Raw genomic sequence first — 24,240 nt, forward strand, 5'->3', positions numbered from 1 at the left:
TAAGTTTTGCTCTTTTGTGAAAATCTTTCAAACTGCCACTATGAGTAAGTGCTGTCAATCTATATTTAAATTAAAGAAATCGAAATTTAGAAAACAATATTATTCGATAATTTAATCTAAAATTTAGTTTCCCCAATGAGTTTTGAGTATCTCGATTCGGATTCAAGTATCGAGGCACAACATCCTAAAAAACGTTGCTGGAGAATCTCATCGAGTGATGATAGCGAAAATGAACAGTGCAGCAGTTTAATAAATCAAGAGTACGTGTGGAAAGCCGAAAATCATATTCCCATTATACATGATTTTTCAAGTGGAGGTGGAGCAACAGTAAATACACGAGGTTTGTCGAGAAGGGAGGTTTTTGAATTATTTTTCAACAAGGAGTTGATAACAAAAATAATTACAGAAACAAATAAATACGGCGCAAGCGACGCAGAGTTTATACCACTTGAAGGCGACGAATTAAAAGTATTTATTGCTTTAAATATTTTAATGAGTCTAGTTTCCAAGCCCACGATTCAAAGCTATGGGACTACCGATAAAAGTATAGAAACTCCGTATTTTAAGAATATTATGAGCCGTAACCGATTTATTTCTATCTCGAAAAATTTACATTTTTCTAGTAAAAATAATCGTAACGATCCACTGATCAAAATTCGAGAAGTCACTGAAATAGTAAAAAAAACTTTCGTTCGCATGCATGTCCCAAATAAAAACATTTCCATTGATGAATCACTGATGTCGTGTAGAAGTCGTTTGCATTTTATACAATTTATTCGAACAAAACGTGCGAGATTTGGTGTCAAGTTTTATAAACTCTGTGATTCACAATCGCGATACATACACAATTTCAATATATATACAGGAAAAGATAAAACTGACTCGGGATCTGCTAGCACGAATGTTGTGATCAATTTGTTGAAAGAGAGTGAATTATTGTACAAGGGGTATTGCTTGCAAGGGGAAACGAAACCGATATACTGGACAAAAGAGTTTAAAACCAACCGCAGTAATTGATTACAATCAATACATGGGTGGAGTTGGTGTTGGCGACCGAATGTTAAGTAAATTTCTCACTACGCGCAGGTGCAGAAAAGCCTATAAAAAAATATTTTTCTATTTTATTGACATGATGCTGCTGAACAGTTACGTAATCTTTAAAAATCATAAGCAAGATCGAGCGTTTCATGTGTATAAACAGCTATTAGCCGAAGAAATTGTTGATAAATACTTGGCCAACGTAAATGTAAATAAGACACCTGTCAATGATTCCATTACGCGATTTACTGGCAGACATTTTCCTGTACGGATACCTGCAACTCCAGCAAAGAGAAATAGAACATCGAAACGATGCGTTGTATGCTTGAGCAAGTCAATTCGAAGAGAGACAGTCTTTAAATGTGATGTTTGTGATGAAGCATTATGTATTGACCACTTTAAAGAATTCCACGAAAATTAATTCATTTGAATTTAAATAAATTTATTCTATGTATAAAAAAATATTTGTTCTTACTTCTCTGTAAAACAAAGAAATGTAAAATGCGATATTTGCTATACAAAATTGTGTATTAATCGTTTTAAACTGTATATTGTTAATAAACTCGGTAAATAATTTTGATGCTCGTTACTGCACATAACGTCACTGATGTTTGAACGCGGCAGCTTAAGCAGAGCGATGATGCAAATGGGTTAAATAAAATGACGAGGTAATGAATTTCATAATTTTGTATTATTTATTAACCTTTAGAATACAAGGTTTGGTATTTTAACGAAGGTATAAAGAAACATGAAAACTGTCTTTGGAAACATATTATGGACTATTATAAACGATGTAATGGAAAGAAGTAAGAGGAGTGTATCTGATAAGAGTGGAATAAACTGAATTCGAAGGAAGAATGCTAATGGGTGAGATTATTTCTTGGGATATATCGATTAATGTGTCTTTTTCTTGCAATTTTTCTGCTTTTTATCTCTTCTTGATCTCCTTTTAAAATCGTTGTGGATGCTGAGTCTTCTGTGACAGGATAATAAAAATTATAATAATAAAAATATATACAAATCAGTGGTAAAAATGGTATGAGACTATAAAATTTAATTACATTCGAGTGAGTATCAAGTTGAATTTTTCGATCGTTAGCTCGTTAAAGTTACTTGAATGTTTATGATGTCAATATTTTAAGAGTATATTTTATTTTAAACTATACCGATTGAAATTGCTTCTTTGTGCCTTGATTTTATATAAATTAAAAGTGTACAATTATATTTAAAATGATTCAACAGTGATCTAAAGAAATCGTTAGTCTCTGAAACGTGTGACCTTGAGAACAGAACGATCGATGTGGAACAGTTTTGTATCGAGTCTTCTTTCAATTGCCGAAAAAAAATTAATTGGATCGCTTTTATAATTTTCGTCACGGATTGTTACAGAAATTGACGTAACAAAAACTATTTACCAATGAAAATACAAAATATACAATTTCAACATTCTATCGATGAAAAAACTGATCATTTTATTGCATTCAGTATTACAGAATGTGGAAAATCGGGATCGAAATGAATTATGCAATGTAAAATTGTATAATTGTTAGGTCATAAAATTTAAAAATATTTATATTACTTTTAAGTAATTTTAATATCCATCATCATTAATATCAAATAATTACCAATATTTAAATTTTTATTAGAATTAATTAATTAGTTTCAATGTTAGAAAATGAATAGTCTAGCTTTGAAAGTATACTTATAGAACATTAATTTGCGTCAAAAAAACAGCGATAAAATTAATACAAATTAAAAATATTTGTCCAATTGTACTTGAAATATTAACAAATTTGAATCTTTTCTCAAAATACCAATAAATGAAATTATTGTTCATATATCAATGAATTTGAATAATCGGGAATGTGAAAAACAGTTACCTTTAATTATGGCAGAATCCTTCGGAGACAATATTGCTTGGGACTCCTGTTAAATAATACGAATTTAAAAATTTTTAAATATTAATTGCTGATAGAGACATTTGAATATTTTCTTTTTGCTAAAGTGTCAACAATATTCGAGAATTATACAAATTTTTATTTACCGTTTATTTCTAACGTACTCAAAAGAAAGTACCACTATTTTCTATATTTTTTATAACATTTGGATTTTGTAGTTAAAAACTGATAATTTTACAAACTAATGGGTGTATACGTTATAGAACATAATTAAAAACAAAGTGGAATATTTAAAGGAAATAAAAATTCGAAAAATAGTAATAAATGTAAGTCAATTGTTATTTATAATACTTTTACCATTGTTTCCGAGCCCTTTTCACAATTTTTCTTTTCACTATCTATAAATTTTCCTTCTGCATTTTCAGGCTGAGTCGCCTTCAAATTTGTTTCCATCGTCTGAATTTTCTCTCTCTTCATTTGTATCGGTACTGTATTTTTCGTTCCTGTGGTTTCCTTATCTTCCGAATTCAGTTCTTTCAAAAATGCATTGTTTGTTGCTATTTTTATCTCTTTATTGGCATCGCTATTAACTACTCTCCCCTCTATTTTGATTACTTCATCGTTGTTGTTGACAACTGCTTTCATCATTTCATGTGCTTCAAGATGAGCCTTCTTATCGGCAGACACTTCTTGCGTGCCTTGCACCTGATAATTATAATTTCTAATATAAAATAGTATAGTTTCTAATATAGAATAGTAAATATAATTTTAATAGCCTCGATCTGGTATAACGCTGAATGGATGTCCTTCAATATTATCACGTGTCCAGTTATCAGAAATTGTAACAATAATTCGTCTACAAACTTTTCATTCTATCTTAATAGCATTAAGAAGAAGGAGAAGGGGAAGAAGAAGGAGAAGGAGAAGAAGAAGGAGAAGAAGAAGAAGAAGAAGAAGGAGAAGGAGAAGAAGAAGGAGGAGGAGAAGAAGGAGAAGAAGACGAAGAAGAAGACGAAGAAGAAGAAGACGAAGAAGAAGAAGGAGACATCAAATATTTAATTTATCAACATTAATAAAATAAAATTATTGACAATAAAAAAATTTTACCTGAATAATTGAACAAATATATGATAAATGATGTCAAACTTATTTTCTGTTTTTGACCCATCGACAAGAAATAATATATCATTAAATTGATTTAGACTTGCACTGCCATTCATTTTTATCCCAATAAAATTTTGTGTTCTAAATTCACGATATCAAACATTTTGAAACTTATTTTTAAAATTTCTACACTCAGAATTTAAAATCTTGACAAAAAAAAACTTTACCAAAAATTTACTAATCTTTAACAGACTTATATTTATAATCGTATTTTTTAATTTTTTAGAATTATTCCCATACATTTTTAGCCCTTCAAGACATGTATCAATTAATTTATCTATATCATTATTTATATGAATTAGATTTATAATTTTTGGGTGGACTATCAATGCTAAAAAAATATTTATTCATCTAGTACCAATCAATACCGCCTTTATATTAATAAATTTTGTAGTATTAATTGAAACAATTAGAAACATTATTCGACCCTGAACATTAACTATTCGATTAACAGCTAATATACTAGCAGGGCATCTTCTACTATCTTTATTAGGCTCAACTGTTAGAAAATTTCTAATTTGGATACCTTTTACAATTTTAATTCAAAACATGTTATTTATTTTGGACATTTCAGTCTCCTTAATTCAAATATACGTATTTATTATTTTATTAACCCTATATTTTAATGAATCAAATTATGAAAATATTTACGCATCCTTACCACATAGTTAACCCAAGACCATGACCTTTAATTACTTCTATAAATATTATAAATTTATTTATAAGATTAATTTTATTCACAAATTCAAATCTTTTTACCCTATTAGTAACAAATCCATTTATATTAATTACTTGCTTATCATTATGATGACGTGATACCATTCGAGAAAGAACATTTCAAGGATTTCACTCTCAATCAATTCATTCTATATTAAAAATAAGTATATTATTATTTATTATTTCTGAACTAGTTTTCTTTATTTCTTTTTTTTGGACATATATTCATAACTCAATTTGCCCAAGAATTGAACTAGGTGTAAATTGACCCCCTATATCAATTAAAATACTAAATCCATTTGATATCCCATTATTAAATTCTATCATTTTATTTTCCTCCGGATTTACATTAACCTTAAGGCATAATTTTCTTTTGTTAGAAAATAAAATTTATAGAAAAATTTATCTTTTATACACATGATTATTAAGTATAATTTTGATAAGTCTTCAATTTAATGAATATAAACAATCTTCTTTTTCTATAAATGATGGGATTTTTGGATCAATTTTTTACATACCAACAGGATTCCATGGATTACATGTTTTAATTGGGGGCTTTATATTATTAATTATTATAATTCGAATAAATAATAATCACTTTTCTTCAATTCGTCATTTTAATTTTACAGCTGCTATCTGATACTGACATTTTGTAGATGTTGTATGATTATTTCTATATATAATAATTTACTGATGAATATATTAATATAAAATAAATATAATAAATAATTATATTTAACTTATAATTAAATTTTTATTGTTTAAATATATTTAAAATGATTCATATTTTCATTAAAATAATAATTATTCTAATTATTCCCATAATTATTTTTATTGCAAATCACTTATTTTCATTAACCAATTTTAAAAATCGAGAAAAAGTTTCTCCTTTCGAATGTGGATTTGACCCACTATCAGAAAATCGCCTACCATTTTCCATTAATTTTTATTTAATTGCTTTAATCTTTTTAATTTTCGATATCGAAATTATATTAATTGTTCCTGTAATCACTACTCTTAATAAATATTATGAAATAACCACTTCTTATTCTTTTATTTCTATCATCTGAATTCTACTATTGACCCTCTGACTAGAATGATACATAAAATTTCTAAAATGACACTTTAATTGAAACCAAAATAGAGGTAAATTATTGTTAATAATTTCATTGAATTAAATCTCCAATTAATTGCATATTGTACTATATATTGTAGTATAATACAATATAATTAATTTCGAATTAATAGCTTGATTTAATAAATCATATATATATATATATATATATATATATATATATATATATGGTATAATAAAATATAATTAATTTCCAATTAATAGCTTGATTTAATAAATATATATATATATATATTCTATACACCAATTTAGAGAGATATTTATTAATATATATAGTGTAGTATCGGATTTTCGGCGTCCGCTTAGGCCTGCTTCGAGCGTAGGCCTAAACAAGATAACGTGCGCGGTTGGACTCGAGTTGAAGTAAACATTTAGCGCCGATCGGCCCGCTAGTTTTCCTGGAAGGCACGAGTATCCTTTACAGGGGGTCTTGTGCGACGACCGAGCGTGAGAATGCATGGGGATGAAAGGAAATACATGTGGTTCGGAGAAAGTGAAGAGTGTTTAGAAAAGACGGGTGATTGGGATGGCCGAGCGTGGCCGAATGTCTGAAGTGAGAGAGACTGAGGATTGGAATGAAAGAGAATGAATGGGAATGACTATATAGAGCGCGAGAAGAACGTAGGAACATAGTATGACAGAGTATGACAAAGTATGTATGCCGACGAGAGTATGTCCGAACAGTGTGTCGCGGACGGTATGACTAAAAAGACGATAAGACGAGACAACTAAAAGACGTATCCAGCGAAACTAACCACTGACACTACATCTAACACTACCATCATTGTAATATATAATATTATTAAATATACTTTAATATACCACATCAGAGCAATAGTTATTTGGGGGCTCGTACGGGGATAAATCATTCAAAAGGATCTCTCCTCCAGAGATCCAAGTGATAGGAGGAGAGAACGGAACAACAATAGTATAATAAAATCATTGATTTATCTTTATACTGAAAATATAATATTTTTATAAACCATATAAACTTCGGTATTAGTTAAATTATAAAACTTAATTTGCTATTAAAAATCAATAATAAAATTATACCTATATTTTCATAATTTAGAAATAAAATGATTTTAATCATTTTAAAAGAATTAGAAATTCTTTTTATTTTATTTCTGTCTAAAAATACAAAATATGCATTATCCTAATATTTTCAATATTATACTGTTTAAGCTATTTAAACAATACAAATTTAATAAAAACATCCCTATCAAAAATAAAATATACCACTCTATTATATTAATAATATTAAATTTTACCCCTTCAATTAATTTTCTTAATCTTATTAATCAATAAATATTTAAACCATAAATTATTAAAAATTCCTCTTAATAAATAACCAACTAGATATAATTTTAACACTATATACTTATCAATCCCCCCCACAGGAGTAACATACATTCACATAAATATATTTATAAATATTCATCCATAAAAAAATATAAATAGTAATATTATAACTATAGACCTTACCATATAACTATTTTTCCCCAAATTTACTAAAGGTCTAAAATTTAATTCTTTATTAAATAAAACCCAACTAATCAAACGAATTGTATAAGAAATAGTCAAAAAGGTAGAGATATATTTAAATTAAATAGAGATTATAATTAAATTATATTTTTCCATACAAAAATATTCTAAAAATATATCTTTAGAATAAAATCCAGACGAAAAAGGAAACCCTACCAAATTCAATAAACACAAAATCATAATTATCCTCTTTATAGGAAAAATTTTAACTAAACCGCCATATTTCCGCATATCTTGATTTCCTATTATTCTATGGATAAAATCCCCTGCACATATAAATATATTAGATTTAAATAAAGCATGCACAATTAAATGAAAAAAAGCCAAATCTCGGTACCCTAATCTCAAAATTATTAGAATAAACCCTAATTGACTCAAAGTAGAAAAAGCAATAATTTTTTTTAAATCATACTCAAAATTTGCTATTAAACCCGCCATTAATATGGTTAAACTAGAAATTAATGTTAATAAGAAATTTATATTATACATTATAATTATATTTCTATATCGAATTAATAAATAAACTCCTGCAGTAACTAAAGTTGAAGAATGTACTAAAGAAGAAACAGGGGTAGGAGCAGTTATCGCAGCAGGTAATCAAGAAGAAAACGGTATTTGAGCTCTTTAGTTATTCCACAAATTAATAATATCAAAATCATACAGCCTCCTATTCTATCAATCAATATATATCCCCAAGAACCCCTAACTGAAGCCAAAACAATTAAAATTAATAAACAAACAACACCTACTCGATTACATAAAACCAATAAGTTACCAAACAAAATGAAATTAATCCTAAACCATCCCATCCAACTAAAATACTTAAAATTCTAGGCCTTATAATTATAATACATATAGATATAATAAATAATAATAACATATATTTATACCGATCAATATATATATATATATCACCCTCTATATATCCAACCCTACAAATTACAATCATCGATGAAATTAATAAAACTACTCTTAAATATATTAAACTCATAAAATCTAAATAAATTAAAAAATTTAACATTATCCTATTTAAATTTATTAAAATCACTCCATAATGAAATCAATTTTTGGCAAATAAAAATATAAACTTAGAAATATAAAACACACCCTATTAATAAATATTAAAATAAGACTATATAAAAAGAAATTCATAATTTAAAATAAAATTTATACCTTTGATTCTAGAAATCAATAATTTTAATAAACTTTTTAAACTTAATTATAAAACAATACTATATTTAAAAATATAAAATTTAAAGGGATTCAATGTATTAAAACTATTATATAATTAAATACTGAATAGTTATTTATATACTTGTAAAAATAATTACCTTTCCCATGAAAAATATAAATAAACATATATATATTGAATATAAAAAATTTAAAAAACATAAAAAAAAATAAAATTACTAACATTTTCAACCAAATATTTAAATTAATTAATAAAAATACCTCCCCAATTAAATTTAAAGAAATAGGAACTGATCCATTTCTCCGTTTCTTTCTTCGTTTCTCCGTTTCTCCGTTTCTCCGTTTCTCCGTTTCTCCGTTTCTCCGTTTCTCCGTTTCTCCGTTTCTCCGTTTCTCCGTTTCTCCGTTTCTCCGTTTCGAATAAATGATTATAATAGTTATAATTTCTATTATAAATCATTTGAGCTATAGTTAAATTATACACTAATACTCTAAATACATATTTAATATATTTTTTTAATCTCTTTAGCCTCCAGAAGAGTTTTATTTATACAATTTACTGCATATAATAATTTACACAGAATCGGAAATAAATCTAATTATTTATTTATAATAATTATTTTTTATTCACTTATTTTACCAAAAATTTCGATTGTTCATGTTTTAATCAAATGTTAAATTGATATATCTCATAGACAATTATTACTTTCCATGTTTTAAAACTTTAAGAAACATCTCTTTACTATGAAGTTCGATCAAAATCAATTGCTAGAGGCGAATCAATCATTTTTAATGCATAAATAAGATGCACATTGTTCGATCAATAGAGGGAACATGCGTAAATGTTAATAACAATCGCTGAAATGAACAAACATTCACCGAAACCATTCGCCCTCGAAGATTTCGCAATATCTTGATGTTTGTTTATCATAATTATTAACAACCGTCGTAGGATAATACATTAGACAATTATTAACAATATCCTAGTATAAATAATGGCTTAAAATATCATTTCGTTGAAATATTCCTTGTTCGCGAAGGAATTTTTCCTTGAGATCCAACTGACATTCTCAAGGCTACACGTATCGATTATCGATTCACAAGTATTTATCGCGGTGATTTTTCTATCTAAAAAAGCGATTAATTGAATTTCAGCGCTTTTAAATAAAAAATGCAACTACTACGCGTATTGTGTAAATTATAAGAATTAAGCAAATGTTAAATTAAAGTATTTAATAAACAATTGATACTTTCCCTGCTATAAAACTTTACGAAACACGTTTTACTTTGAATCACGATCCAAATTAATTTCTATGAGGTACTTAATCATTTTCAATGCATAAATAGGATGCACATTGTTCTATTAATATTGGGAACATACATAAATGTTAGTAACAATGGCGGAAATGAACGAACATTCACCGAAACCGTTCGCCTTCGCAGATTGCGCAATATCTTGACGTTTATTTATCATGATTATTAACAACCGTCGTTGGACCGTAGATTAAACATTTTTTCACAATGTTCCGGTATAAATAATGGCTATAAAGCCATCAATTTCTTGAAGTATTTGGTTAGATCGAACAAATACAATCGAAGAAACCGTGCGATAAAATAAATGAATATTTCTCTAGATATCGGAATTATAGTTTGTATGTATGCAAATATATTCTGAACCCGCAATTACAAATCCCTGTAACGTGGTAATTACATGGGTTGCCTTCTATTGGAGAAAGGGTGAAAGTACACTTAAGGGGTGAAAACACCTGGCGGAGAAACACTCAAGTTTGTCGAGGAATTGTTCTAATTTCCACAAATAGATGGCGCGGCAAGTACAATTTACCGACATTAGAGATAAGTATTTCCATTTGTATGATATTCCCTACCGTGCGATAAAATAAATAAATACTTTTGTACAAACTTTTGTATGTTTCATCTTTCGAATAAATGTAAAATTAAACCTTCCACGGTAAATTTTATTCTTGAATTTATTAATGTTTCTAGGACGATTTATTTCAGTATAAAGAGTGCTATAGGTGGGAAATTTGTGTACATAATAATTATTGAGTATAAAATAATTTTTCCTTTATTAGAGGTTAATATATTAAATAAGGAAGAAGAGTTAATCTTTATTATTTTAAATATAAAAATTAAAATTAAAAAAATTATTGAATATAAAATGAAATATGTTAAAAATGTATTTTTGTTCATTATTAATAAAGTAACTATAATAGATGTTTGTATAACAGATGATTATCCTATAATTATTATGATTGATTTTTTTGTTTAAGCAAATGATAGGGGCAATAATTACATTAATTAGGCAAATAAAATAAATTTCATTATTAAATTTTAATATGAGTTCTATAATAATTATAGGGATTAATTTTATTAAAGTTATTATAAAGAATAGATTAATTCAATTTAATGAGTAAATTAAAGAAATGAATCGAACATTTAAAGAGTATATCCCAATTTTTAAGATAAGTGAAAAAAAAAAATTATTATAAATAAATAATTAGATTTATTTCCGATTCTGTGTAAATTATTATATATAGTAAATAGTATAAATAAAATTCTTCTGGAGGCTAAAGAGATTAAAAAATATATTAAATATGTATTTAGAGTATTGGTGTCTAATTTAACTATAGATCAAATGATTTATAATAGAAATTATAAATACTATAATCATTTAATCGAAACGGAGAAACGGAGAAACGGAGAAACGATGAAACGAAGGAAGAAACGGAAAAACGAAGAAAGAAACGAAGAAATGAAGAAAGAAACGAAGAAACGAAGAAAGAAACGGAGAAACGTAGAAATAAACCGAGAAACGGAGAAAGAAACGGCGAAACGAAGAAAGAAACAGAGAAACGAACAAAGAAACGCAGAAACGAATAATGAAACGGAGAATCGAAGAAAGAAACGGAGAAATGAAGAAAGAAACGGAGAAACAAAGACGAAACGGAGAAACGAACAAAGAAACGGAGAAACGAAGAAAGAAACGGAGAAACGGAGAAATATATGGAGAAACGAAGAAATAAATCGCGGAGGGGAGAAAGAAACGGAGAATCGAACAAAGAAACGGAGAAACGAAGAAATAAACGGAGAAACGAAGAAAGTAACGGAGAAACGAACAAAGAAACGGAGAAACGAAGAAAGAAACGGAGAAACGAACAAAGAAACGGAGAAACGAACAAAGAAACGGAGAAACAAACAGAGAAACGGAGAAACGAACAAAGAAACGGAGAAACGAACAAAGAAACGGAGAAACGGAGAAATAAATGGAGAAACGAAGAAATAAACGGAGAAACGAAGAAAGAAACGGATAAACGAAGAAGGAAACGGAGAAACGAAGAAAGAAACGGAGAAACGAACAAAGAAACGGAGAAACAAACAAAGAAACGGAGAAACGAACAAAGAAACGGAGAAACGAACAAAGAAACGGAGAAACGGAGAAATAATTGGAGAAACGAAGAAATAAACGGAGAAACGAAGAAAGAAACGGATAAGCGAAGAAGAAAACGGAGAAACGAAGAAAGAAACGGAGTAACGAAGAAAGAAACGACGAAACGAAGAAAGAAACGGAGAATCAGAGCAATAAATGGAGAAACGAAGAAATAAACGGAGAAACGAAGAAAGAAACGGAGAAACGAAGAAAGAAACGGAGAAACGAAGAAAGAAACGGAGAAACGAAGAAAGAAACGGAGAAACGAACAAAGAAACGGAGAAACGAACAAAGAAACGGAGAAACAAACAAAGAAACGGAGAAACGAACAAAGAAACGGAGAAACGAACAAAGAAACGGAGAAACGGAGAAATAAATGGAGAAACGAAGAAATAAACGGAGAAACGAAGAAAGAAACGGATAAACGAAGAAGGAAACGGAGAAACGAAGAAAGAAACGGAGTAACGAAGAAAGAAACGAAGAAAGAAACGGAGAATCGGAGTAATAAATGGAGAAACGAAGGAATAAACCGAGAAATGGAGAAAGAAACGGAGAAACGAAGAAAGAAACTGAGAAACGGAGAAATAAATGGAGAAACGAAGAAATAAACCGCGGAGGGGAGAAAGAAACGGAGAATCGAACAAAGAAACGGAGAAACGAAGAAATAAACGGAGAAACGAAGAAAGAAACGGAGAAACGGAGAAATATATGGAGAAACGAAGAAATAAACCGCAGAGGGGAGAAAGAAACGGAGAATCGAACAAAGAAACGGAGAAACGAAGAAATAAACGGAGAAACGAAGAAAGAAACGGGGAAACGGAGAAAGAAACGGAGAAACGAACAAAGAAACGGAGAAACGAAGAAAGGAACGGAGAAACGAACAAAGAAACGGAGAAACGATGAAAGAAACGGAGAAACGAAGAAAGAAACTAAGAAACGGAGAAACAAAGAAAGAAACGGAGAAACGAAGAAAGAAACGGAGAAACGGAGAAATAAATGGAGAAACGAAGAAATAAACGGAGAAACGAAGAAAGGAACGGAGAAACGAACAAAGAAACGGAGAAACGATGAAAGAAACGGAGAAACGAAGAAAGAAACTAAGAAACGGAGAAACAAAGAAAGAAACGGAGAAACGAAGAAAGAAACGGAGAAACGGAGAAATAAATGGAGAAACGAAGAAATAAACGGAGAAACGAAGAAAGAAACGGAGAATCGGAGAAATAAACGGAGAAACGAAGAAATAATCTGAGAAACGGAGTAAGAAACGGAGAAACGAACAAAGAAACTGAGAAACGAAGAAAGAAACGGAGAAACGGAGAAGTAAATGGAGAAACGAAGAAATAAACGGAGAAACGAAGAAAGGAACAGAGAAACGAACAAAGAAATGGAGAAATGAACAAAGAAACGGAGTAACGAAGAAAGATACGAAGAAAGAAACGGAGAATCGGAGAAATAAATGGAGAAACGATGAAATAAACCGAGAAACGGAGTAAGAAACGGAGAAACGAAGAAAGAAACGGAGAAACGAAGAAAGGAACGGAGAAACGAACAAAGAAACGGAGAAACGATGAAAGAAACGGAGAAACGAAGAAAGAAACTAAGAAACGAAGAAAGAAACGGAGAAACAATGAAAGAAACGGAGAATCGGAGAAATAAATGGAGAATCGAAGAAATAAACCGAGAAACGGAGTAAGAAACGGAGAAACGAACAAAGAAACGGAGAAACGAAGAAAGAAACGGAGAAAGGAACAAAGAAACGGAGAAACGAACAAAGAAACGCAGAAACGAAGAAAGAAACGGAGAAATGAAGAAAGAAACGAAGAAACGAAGAAAGAAACGGAGTAACGAAGAAATAAACCGAGATACGGACAAAGAAACGGAGAAACGAAGAAAGAAACAGAGAAACGAACAAAGAAACGCAGAAACGAAGAATGAAACGGAGAAACGGAGAAATAAACGGAGAAATGGAGAAATAAATGGAGAAACGAAGAAATAAACGGAGAAACGAAGAAAGGAACGGAGAAACGAACAAAGAAATGGAGAAACGAACAAAGAAACGGAGTAACGAAGAAAGATACGAAGAAAGAAACGGAGAATCGGAGAAATAAATGGAGAAACGAAGAAATAAACGGAGAAACGAAGAAAGGAACGGAGAAACGAACAAAGAAACGGAGAAACGATGAAAGAAACGGAGAAACGAAGAAAGAAACTAAGAAACGGAGAAACAAAGAAAGAAACGGAGAAACGGAGAAGTAAATGGAGAAACGAAGAAATAAACGGAGAAACGAAGAAAGGAACGGAGAAACGAACAAAGAAATGGAGAAACGAACAAAGAAACGGAGTAACGAAGAAAGATACGAAGAAAGAAACGGAGAATCGGAGAAATAAATGGAGAAACGATGAAATAAACCGAGAAACGGAGTAAGAAACGGAGAAACGAACAAAGAAACGGAGAAACGAACAAAGAAACGGAGAAACGAAGAAAGAAACGGAGAAACGGAGAAATAAATGGAGAAACGAAGAAATAAACGGAGAAACGAAGAAAGAAACGGAGAATCGGAGAAATAAACGGAGAAACGAAGAAATAAACTGAGAAACGGAGTAAGAAACGGAGAAACGAAAAAAGAAACGGAGAAACGAAGAAAGAAACGGAGAAACGGAGAAGTAAATGGAGAAACGAAGAAATAAACGGAGAAACGAAGAAAGGAACAGAGAAACGAACAAAGAAATGGAGAAACGAACAAAGAAACGGAGTAACGAAGAAAGATACGAAGAAAGAAACGGAGAATCGGAGAAATAAATGGAGAAACGATGAAATAAACCGAGAAACGGAGTAAGAAACGGAGAAACGAACAAAGAAACGGAGAAACGAAGAAAGAAACGGAGAAAGGAACAAAGAAACGGAGAAACGAACAAAGAAACGCAGAAACGAAGAAAGAAACGGAGAAATGAAGAAAGAAACGAAGAAGCGAAGAAAGAAACGGAGAAACGAAGAAAGAAACGGAGTAACGAAGAAAGAAACGAAATAACGAAGAAAGAAACGGAGAATCGGGGAAATAAATGGAGAAACGAAGAAATAGACTGAGAAACGGAGTAAGAAACGGAGAAACGAACAAAGAAACGGAGAAACGAACAAAGAAGCGGAGAAACGAAGAAAGAAACGGAGAAACGGAGAAATAAATGGAGAAACGAAGAAATAAACGGAGAAACGAAGAAAGGAACGGAGAAACGAACAAAGAAACGGAGAAACGATGAAAAAAACAGAGAAACGAAAAAAGAAACTAAGAAACGAAGAAAGAAACGGAGAAACAATGAAAGAAACGGAGAATCGGAGAAATAAATGGAGAAACGAAGAAATAAACCGAGAAACGGAGTAAGAAACGGAGAAACGAACAAAGAAACGGAGAAACGAAGAAAGAAACGGAGAAAGGAACAAAGAAACGGAGAAACGAACAAAGAAACGCAGAAACGAAGAAAGAGACGGAGAAATGAAGAAAGAAACGAAGAAACGAAGAAAGAAACGGAGAAACGAAGAAATAAACCGAGATACGGAGAAAGAAACGGAGAAACGAAGAAAGAAACAGAGAAACGAACAAAGAAACGCAGAAACGAAGAATGAAACGGAGAAACAGAGAAATAAACGGAGAAACGAAGAAAGGAACGGAGAAACGAACAAAGAAACGGAGAAACGAACAAAGAAACGGAGAAACGAAGAAAGAAACGGAGAAACGGTGAAATAAATGGAGAAACGAAGAAATAAACGGAGAAACGAAGAATGAAACGGAGAAACGAAGAAAGAAACGAAGAAACGAAGAAAGAAACGGAGAACCGAAGAAAGAAACGGAGAAACGAAGAAAGAAACGGAGAAACGAACAAAGAAACGGAGAAACGAACAAAGAAACGGAGAAACGAAAAAAGAAACCGAGAAGCGAAGAAAGAAACGGAGAAACAGAGAAGTAAATGGAGAAACGAAGAAATAAACGGAGAAACGAAGAAAGGAACGGAGAAACGAACAAAGAAACGGAGAAACGAAGAAAGAAACGAAGAATCGAAGAAAAAAACGGAGAAACGAACAAAGAAACGGAGAAACGAACAAAGAAACGGAGACGCGAACAAAGAAACTGCGAAACGAACAAAGAAACGAAGAAACGAACACAGAAATAGAGAAACGAACAAAGAAACGGAGAATCGAACAAAGAAACGGAGAAACGAACAAAGAAACGGAGAAACGACCAAAAAACGGAGAAACGAACAAAGAAACGGAGAAACGGAGAAACGGAGAAACGGAGAAACGGAGAAACCGAGAAACGGAGAAACGGAGAAAAGGAGAAACCGAGAAACGGAGAAACGGAAAAACGGAGAAACGGAGAAACCGAGAAACCGAGAAACGGAGAAACGGAGAAACCGAGAAACGGAGAAACGGAGAAACCCAGAAACGGAGAAACGGAGAAACCGAGAAACGGAGAAACGGAGAAACCGAGAATCGGAGAAACGGAGAAACGGAGAAAAGGAGAAAAGGAGAAACCGAGAAACGGAGAAACGGAAAAACGGAGAAACGGAGAAACCGAGAAACGGAGAAACCGAGAAACGGAGAAACCGACAAACGGAGAAACGGAGATACGGAGAAACGGAGAAACGGAGAAACGGAAAAACTGAGAAACGGAGAAACGGAGAAACCGAGAAACGGAGAAACGGAGAAACGGGGAAACAAGGAAAGAAGCGGAGAAACGAAGAAAGAAACGGAGAAACGAAGAAATAAATGGAGAAACGAAGAAATAAACGGAGAAACGAAGAAAGAAACGGAGAAACGAAGAAACGAACAAAGAAACGGAGAAACGAAGAAAGGAACGGAGAAACGAACAAAGAAACGGAGAAACGAAGAAAGAAACGAAGAAACGAAGAAAAAACGGAGAAACGAACAAAGAAACGGAGAAACGGAGAAACGGAGAAACGGAAAAACTGAGAAACGGAGAAACGGAGAAACCGAGAAACGGAGAAACGGAGAAACCCAGAAACGGAGAAACGGAGAAACCGAGAAACGGAGAAACGGAGAAACCGAAAATCGGAGAAACCGAGAAACGGAAAAACGGAGAAACCGAGAATCGGAGAAACGGAGAAACGGAGAAAAGGAGAAAAGGAGAAACCGAGAAACGGAGAAACGGAAAAACGGAGAAACGGAGAAACCGAGAAACGGAGAAACGGAGAAACGGGGAAACAAAGAAAGAAACGGAGAAACGAAGAAAGAAACGAAGAAACGAAGAAAAAAACGGAGAAACGAACAAAGAAACGGAGAAACGGAGAAACGGAGAAACGGAGAAACGGAGAAACCGAGAAACGGAGAAACGGAGAAAAGGAGAAAAGGAGAAAAGGAGAAACCGAGAAACGGAGAAACGGAGAAACGGAGAAACGGAGAAACGGAGAAACGGAGAAACCGAGAAACGGAGAAACGGAGAAACCGAGAAACGGAGAAACGGAGAAACGGAGAAACGGTGAAACCGAGAAACGGAGAAACGGAGAAACCCAGAAACGGAGAAACGGAGAAACCGAGAAACGGAGAAACGGAGAAACGGAGAAACCGAGAATCGGAGATACCGAGAAACGGAGAAACGGAGAGACCGAGAAACGGAGAAACGGAGAAACGGAGAAACCGAGTAACGGAGAAACGGAGAAACGGAGAAAAGGAGAAAAGGAGAAACCGAGAAACGGAGAAACGGAAAAACGGAGAAACGGAGAAACCGAGAAACGGAGAAACCGAGAAACGGAGAAACGGAGAAACAGAGAAACAGAGAAACAGAGAAACGGAGAAACGGAGAAACCCAGAAACGGAGAAACGGAGAAACCGAGAAACGGAGAAACGGAAAACCGAGAATCGGAGAAACGGAGAAACGGAGAAAAGGAGAAAAGGAGAAACCGAGAAACCGAGAAACGGAGAAACGGAGAAACCGAGTAACGGAGAAACGGAGAAACGGAGAAAAGGAGAAAAGGAGAAACCGAGAAACGGAGAAACGGAAAAACGGAGAAACGGAGAAACCGAGAAACGGAGAAACGGAGAAACGGAAAAACTGAGAAACGGAGAAACGGAGAAACCGAGAAACGGAGAAACGGAGAAACCGAGAAACGGAGAAACGGAGAGACCGAGAAACGGAGAAACGGAGAAACCCAGAAACGGAGAAACGGAGAAACCGAGAAACGGAGAAACGGAGAAACCGAGAATCGGAGAAACCGAGAAACGGAGAAACGGAGAGACCGAGAAACGGAGAAACGGAGAAACGGAGAAACCGAGAAACGGAGAAACCGAGAAACGGAGAAATCGAGAAACGGAGAAACGGAGAAACAGAGAAACGGAGAAACGGAGAAACCGAGAAACGGAGAAACGGAGAAACGGAGAAACGCAAAAACTGAGAAACGGAGAAACGGAGAAACCGAGAAACGCAGAAACGGAGAAACGGAGAAAGGGCGAATCCGAGAAACGGAGAAACCGAGAAACGGAGAAACGGAGAAACGGGGAAACAGAAAGAAACGGAGAAACGAAGAAAGAAACGGAGAAACGAAGAAAGAAACGGAGAAACGAAGAAAGAAACGTAGTAACGAAGAAAGAAACGGAGAAATAAATGGAGAAACGAAGATATAAACGGAGAAAGGAAGAAAGAAGCGGAGAAGCGAAGAAACGATGAAAGAAACGGAGAAACGAACAAAGAATCGGAGAAACGAAGAAAGAAACGGAGAAGCGGAGAAATAAATGGAGAAACGAAGAAATAAACGGAGAAACGAAGAAAGAAACGGAGAAACGAAGAAAGAAACGGAGAAACGAAGAAAGAAACGGAGTAACGAAGAAAGAACCGGAGAAACGGAGACATGAATGGAGAAACGAAGAAAGAAAGGGAGAAACGAAGAAAGAAACGAAGAATAGGAGAAATAAATGGAGAAACGAAGAAATAAACCGAGAAACGGAGAAAGAAACGGAGAAACGAACAAAGAAACGGAGAAACGAAGAAAGAAACGGAGAAACGAACAAAGATACGGAGAAACGAACAAAGAAACGGAGAAACGAAGAAAGATACGGAGAAACGAAGAAAGAAACGGAGAAACGAAGAAAGATACGGAGAATCGGAGAAATAAATGGAGAAACGAAGAAATAAACCGAGAAACGGAGAAACGGAGAAACCGAGAAACGGAGAAACGGAGCAACGGAGAAACGGAGAAACCGAGAAACGGAGAAACGGAGAAACGGAGAAACGGAGAAACGGAGAAACCGAGAAACGGAGAAACGGAGAAACGGAGAAACGGAAAAACTGAGAAACGGAGAAACGGAGAAACCGAGAAACGCAGAAACGGAGAAACGGAGAAAGGGCGAATCCGAGAAACGGAGAAACCGAGAAACGGAGAAACGGAAAAACGGGGAAACAAAGAAAGAAACGGAGAAACGAAGAAAGAAACGGCGAAACGAAGAAACGAAGAAAGAAACGGAGAAACGAAGAAAGAAACGGAGAAACGAAGAAAGAAACGGAGAAACGAAGCAAGAAACGGAGAAACGATGAAAGAAACGGAGAAACGAACAAAGAAACGGAGAAACGATGAAAGAAACGGAGAAACGAAGAAAGAAACGTAGAAACGAAGAAAGAAACGGAGAAACGAAGAAAGATACGGAGAATCGGAGAAATAAATGGAGAAACGAAGAAATAAAACGAGAAACGGAGAAACGGAGAAACCGAGAAACGGAGAAACGGAGCAACGGAGAAACGGAGAAACCGAGAAACGGAGAAACGGAGAAACCCAGAAACGGAGAAACGGAGAAACCGAGAATCGGAGAAACCGAGAAACGGAGAAACGGAGAAACGGAGAGACCGAGAAAAGAAGAAACGGAGAAACGGAAAAACTTAGAAACGGAGAAACCGAGAAACGGAGAAACGGAGAAACGGAGAAACCGAGTAACGGAGAAACGGAGAAACGGAGAAAAGGAGAAAAGGAGAAACCGAGAAACGGAGAAACGGAAAAACGGAGAAACGGAGAAACCGAGAAACGGAGAAACCGAGAAACGGAGAAACCGAGAAACGGAGAAACCGAGAAACGGAGAAACCGAGAAACGGAGAAACGGAGAAACAGACAAACAGAGAAACGGAGAAACGGAGAAACCGAGAAACGGAGAAACCGAGAAACGAAGAAACCGAGAAACGGAGAAACGGAGAAACAGAGAAACGGAGAAACGGAGAAACGGAGAAACGGAGAAACCGAGAAACGGAGAAACGGAGAAACGGAGAAACGGAGAAACTGAGAAACGGAGAAACGGAGAAACCGAGAAACGCAGAAACGGAGAAACGGAGAAAGGGCGAATCCGAGAAACGGAGAAACCGAGAAACGGAGAAACGGAAAAACGGGGAAACAAAGAAAGAAACGGAGAAACGAAGAAAGAAACGGAGAAACGAATAAAGAAACGGAGAAACGAAGAAAGAAACGGAGAAACGAAGAAAGAAACGGAGAAACGAAGAAATAAATGGAGAAACGAAGAAATAAACGGAGAAACGAAGAAATAAATGGAGAAACGAAGAAATAAACGGAGAAACGAAGAAAGAAACGGAGAAACGAAGAAAGAAATGAAGAAACGAACAAAGAAACGGAGAAACGAAGAAAGAAACGGAGAAACGATGAAAGAAACGGAGAAACGAAGAAAGAAACGTAGAAACGAACAAAGAAACGGAGAAACGAACAAAGAAACGGAGAAACGTTTCTCCGTTTCTCGTTTTCTCCGTTTCTCCGTTTTTCCGTTCCTCGGTTTCCCCGTTTCTCCGTTTCTCGGTTTCTCCGTTTCTCGGTTTCTCGGTTTCTCCGTTTCTCCGTTTCTCCGTTTCTGCGTTTCTCCGTTTCTCGGTTTCTCCGTTTCTCCGTTTCTCAGTTTTTCCGTTTCTCCGTTTCTCCGTTTCTCCGTTTCTCCGTTTCTCCGTTTCTCCTTTTCTCCGTTTCTCGATTTCTCCGTTTCTCAGTTCCTCCGTTTCTCCGTTTCTCCGTTTCTCTGTTTCTCCGTTTCTCGGTTTCTCCGTTTCTCGGATTCTCTGTTTCTCCGTTTCTCCGTTTCTCCGTTTCTCCGTTTCTCCGTTTCTCGGTTTCTCCGTTTCTCCGTTTCTCCGTTTCTCCGTTTCTCCGTTTCTCGGTTTCTCCGTTTCTCCGTTGCTCGGTTTCTCCGTTTCTCCGTTTCTCCATTTCTCCGTTTCTCAGTTTTTCCGTTTCTCCGTTTCTCCGTTTCTCCATTTCTCGGTTTCTCCGTTTCTCCGTTTTTTGTTCGTTCCTCCGTTTCTTCGTTTCTTTCTACGTTTCTCCGTTTCTTTGTTCGTTTCTCCGTTTCTTTCTTTGTTTCTCCGTTTCTTTCTTCGTTTCTCCGTTTATTTCTTCATTTCTCCATTTATTTCTCCGATTCTCCGTTTCTTTCTTCGTTTCTCCGTTTATTTGTTCGTTTCTCCATTTATTTCTCCGCTTCACCGTTTCTTTGTCCGTTTCTCCGTTTCTCCGTTTCTTTGTTCGTTTCTCCGTTTCTTTCTTTGTTTCCCCGTTTCTTTCTTCGTTTCTGCGTTTATTTCTTCGTTTCTCCATTTATTTCCCCGTTTCTCCGTTTCTTTCTTCGTTTCTTCGTTTCTTTCATCGTTTCTTCGTTTCTCCGTTTCTTTCTCCGTTTCTCGGTTTATTTCTTCGTTTCTCCATTTATTTCTCCGATTCTCCGTTTCTTTCTTCGTTTCTTCGTTTCTTTCTTCGTTACTCCGTTTCTTTCTTCGTTTCTCCGTTTATATCTTCGTTTCTCCATTTATTTCTCCGTTTCTTTCTTCGTTTCTCCGTTTCATTCTTCGTTTCTCCGTTTCTTTGTTCGTTTCTCCGTTTCTTTGTTCGTTTCTCCGTTTCTTTCTTTGTTTCTCCGTTTCTTTCTTCATTTCTCCGTTTATTTCTTCGTTTCTCCGTTTCATTCTTCTTTTCTGCGTTTCTTTGTTCGTTCCTCTGTTTCTTTCTTCGTTTCTCCGTTTCTTTCTCCGTTTTTCGGTTTATTTCTTCGTTTCTCCGTTTCTTTCTTCGTTTCTTCGTTTCATTCTTCATTTCTCCGTTTCTTTCTTCGTTTCTCCGTTTCTTCCTTCGTTTCATCGTTTCTCTGTTTCTCCGTTTCTCCGTTTCTCGGTTTCTCCGTTTCTTCGTTTCTCCGTTTCTCCGTTTCTCCGTTTCTCCGTATCTCCGTTTCTCCGTTTCTCGGTTTCTCCGTTTCTCCGTCTCTCGGTATCTCCGTTTCTCGGTTTCTCCGTTTCTCTGTTTCTCGGTTTTTCCGTTTCTCCCTTTCTCCGTTTCACCGTTTTTTGTTCGTTTCTCCATTTATTTCTCCGATTCTCCGTTTCTTTCTTCGTTCCTCCGTTTCTTTCTTCGATTCTCCGTTTATCTCTTCGTTTCTCCATTTATTTCTCCGTTTCTCCGTTTCTTTGTTCGTTTCTCCATTTATTTCTCCGTGTCGTCGTTTCTTTGTTCGTTTCTCCGTTTCTTTGTTCGTTTCTCCGTTTCTTTCTCCGTTTCTCGGTTTATTTCTTCGTTTCTCCATTTATTTCTCCGATTCTCCGTTTGTTTCTTCGTTTCTCCGTTTGTAGAGGCTTGCAGCTGCGGTTTATGGCGGGACCGTGCTTCGAGTTTGTTAGAGAAATTGTCCACATGGCTACGGCAAGGGCCTGTCACCGTGGGTCAGTTTATTTGTTGTTCGACTCGAGGCACGGAGCAAGTGATGGCTATTTCCCGTCATAAAACACTGCAGGCACCTGGACAGGGACCCTCTGCATCGCCTGGCACGTGAGGCCCTAGCGCCGTTTGTTGCGTCATTCGGGATGCTGGAAAATTCCAGCCCAGGCCTGCAGGGTTTGGACACCCTGTCTACGTCGCGACGCCCCCACCTAAGCCCCATAGCGATGGGCATGTCCTAGATTCGGCGGAACTAGGACCCGTCGTAATTGGTCAGGCATTCGACGCCACCCACCCTTAATTCAAGGGAGTAGGGCGAACCGAGGCGACGTTTGCACTGACCCGAGAAATCTTAGACTAGTGCACAGAATACCACCAAGACAATAGAGCCAAGGGTCCACGACTAGAGTGTACAGAGTATCGCCAAGGGTTTACAGCCAGAGCGTACAGAGTACAGCTAAGAGATCACGGTTAGAGTTTTGGCCTGAACGCACGGATTGACGTGTGAAGCTTCCTGCGTTAGTTCCCATAAAGAACTTGCACTCCTCGAGGGAATTACCAACAATCCCTCGAGCCTCCACGGAATCTTGGACCTTCGAGGAAGTTCGGCAGCTGGGTTGTGCATTCAGTGAGGCGCCGTGTGTGAGGACAACGCTCAACACCCCCCTGGACGTGAGAGCAGCAAGCGGCGGAGACCTCGAAGGCGGCATTACAACCTCCATCGGTCCAACATAGCGGACACCGATCAACAACAGTTAGTCCTTCCAACGGGAAGGTGGTCCTTCGAGTAATCTATAGTCGGCACCCATCGTGCAAACACATTCAATGCTCGAAAGATCCTCGAGATCTACCACGAGCAGCTACACCGTTTCTTTGTTCGTTTCTCCGTTTCTTTGTTCGTATCTCCGTTTCTTTGTTCGTTTCTCCGTTTCTTTCTCCGTTTCTTTCTTCGTTTGTCCGTTTCTTTGTTCGTTTCTCTGTTTGTTTCTTCGTTTCTCCATTTATTTCTACGTTTCTCCGTTTCTTTGCTCGTTTCTCCGTTTCTTTGTTCGTTTCTCCGCTCCTTTCTTCGTTTCTCCGTCTATTTCTTCGTTTTTCCATTTATTTCTCCGTTTCTCCGTTACTTTCTTCGTTTGTCCGTTTCTTTCATCGTTTCTCCGTTTCTTTCTTCCTTTCTCCGTTTCTTTCTTCGTTTCTCCGTTTCTTTCTTCGTTTCTCCGTTTCTTTCTTCGTTTCTTCGTTTCTCCGTATCTCCGTTTCTCCGTTTCTCGGTTTCTCCGTTTCTCCGTCTCTCGGTTCCTCCGTTTCTCGGTATCTCCGTTTCTCCGTTTCTCGGTTTTTCCGTTTCTCCATTTCTCCGTTTCACCGTTTTTGTTCGTTTCTCCATTTATTTCTCCGTTTCTCCGTTTCTT

General features: G+C 35.2%; 1 protein-coding gene across 1 annotated transcript in view; it reads right to left on the minus strand.

The window, feature by feature from the left end:
* Nucleotides 1-1,898: 1,898 nt before the first annotated feature.
* The window catches only part of LOC143154114 (uncharacterized), a 207,580-nt gene continuing 185,238 nt past the window's right edge, over nt 1,899-24,240 (minus strand). The window contains exons 18-19 of the mRNA XM_076325953.1: nt 3,332-3,657; nt 1,899-2,014 (exon numbers count right to left, since the gene is read on the minus strand). Of these exons, the coding sequence (XP_076182068.1) occupies nt 1,899-2,014; nt 3,332-3,657 (442 nt within the window). The remainder of the gene's footprint in view (nt 2,015-3,331; nt 3,658-24,240) is intronic.

The sequence above is a fragment of the Ptiloglossa arizonensis genome, chromosome 1 (assembly GCF_051014685.1).
Source record: "Ptiloglossa arizonensis isolate GNS036 chromosome 1, iyPtiAriz1_principal, whole genome shotgun sequence".
Classification (NCBI taxonomy): domain Eukaryota; kingdom Metazoa; phylum Arthropoda; class Insecta; order Hymenoptera; family Colletidae; genus Ptiloglossa; species Ptiloglossa arizonensis.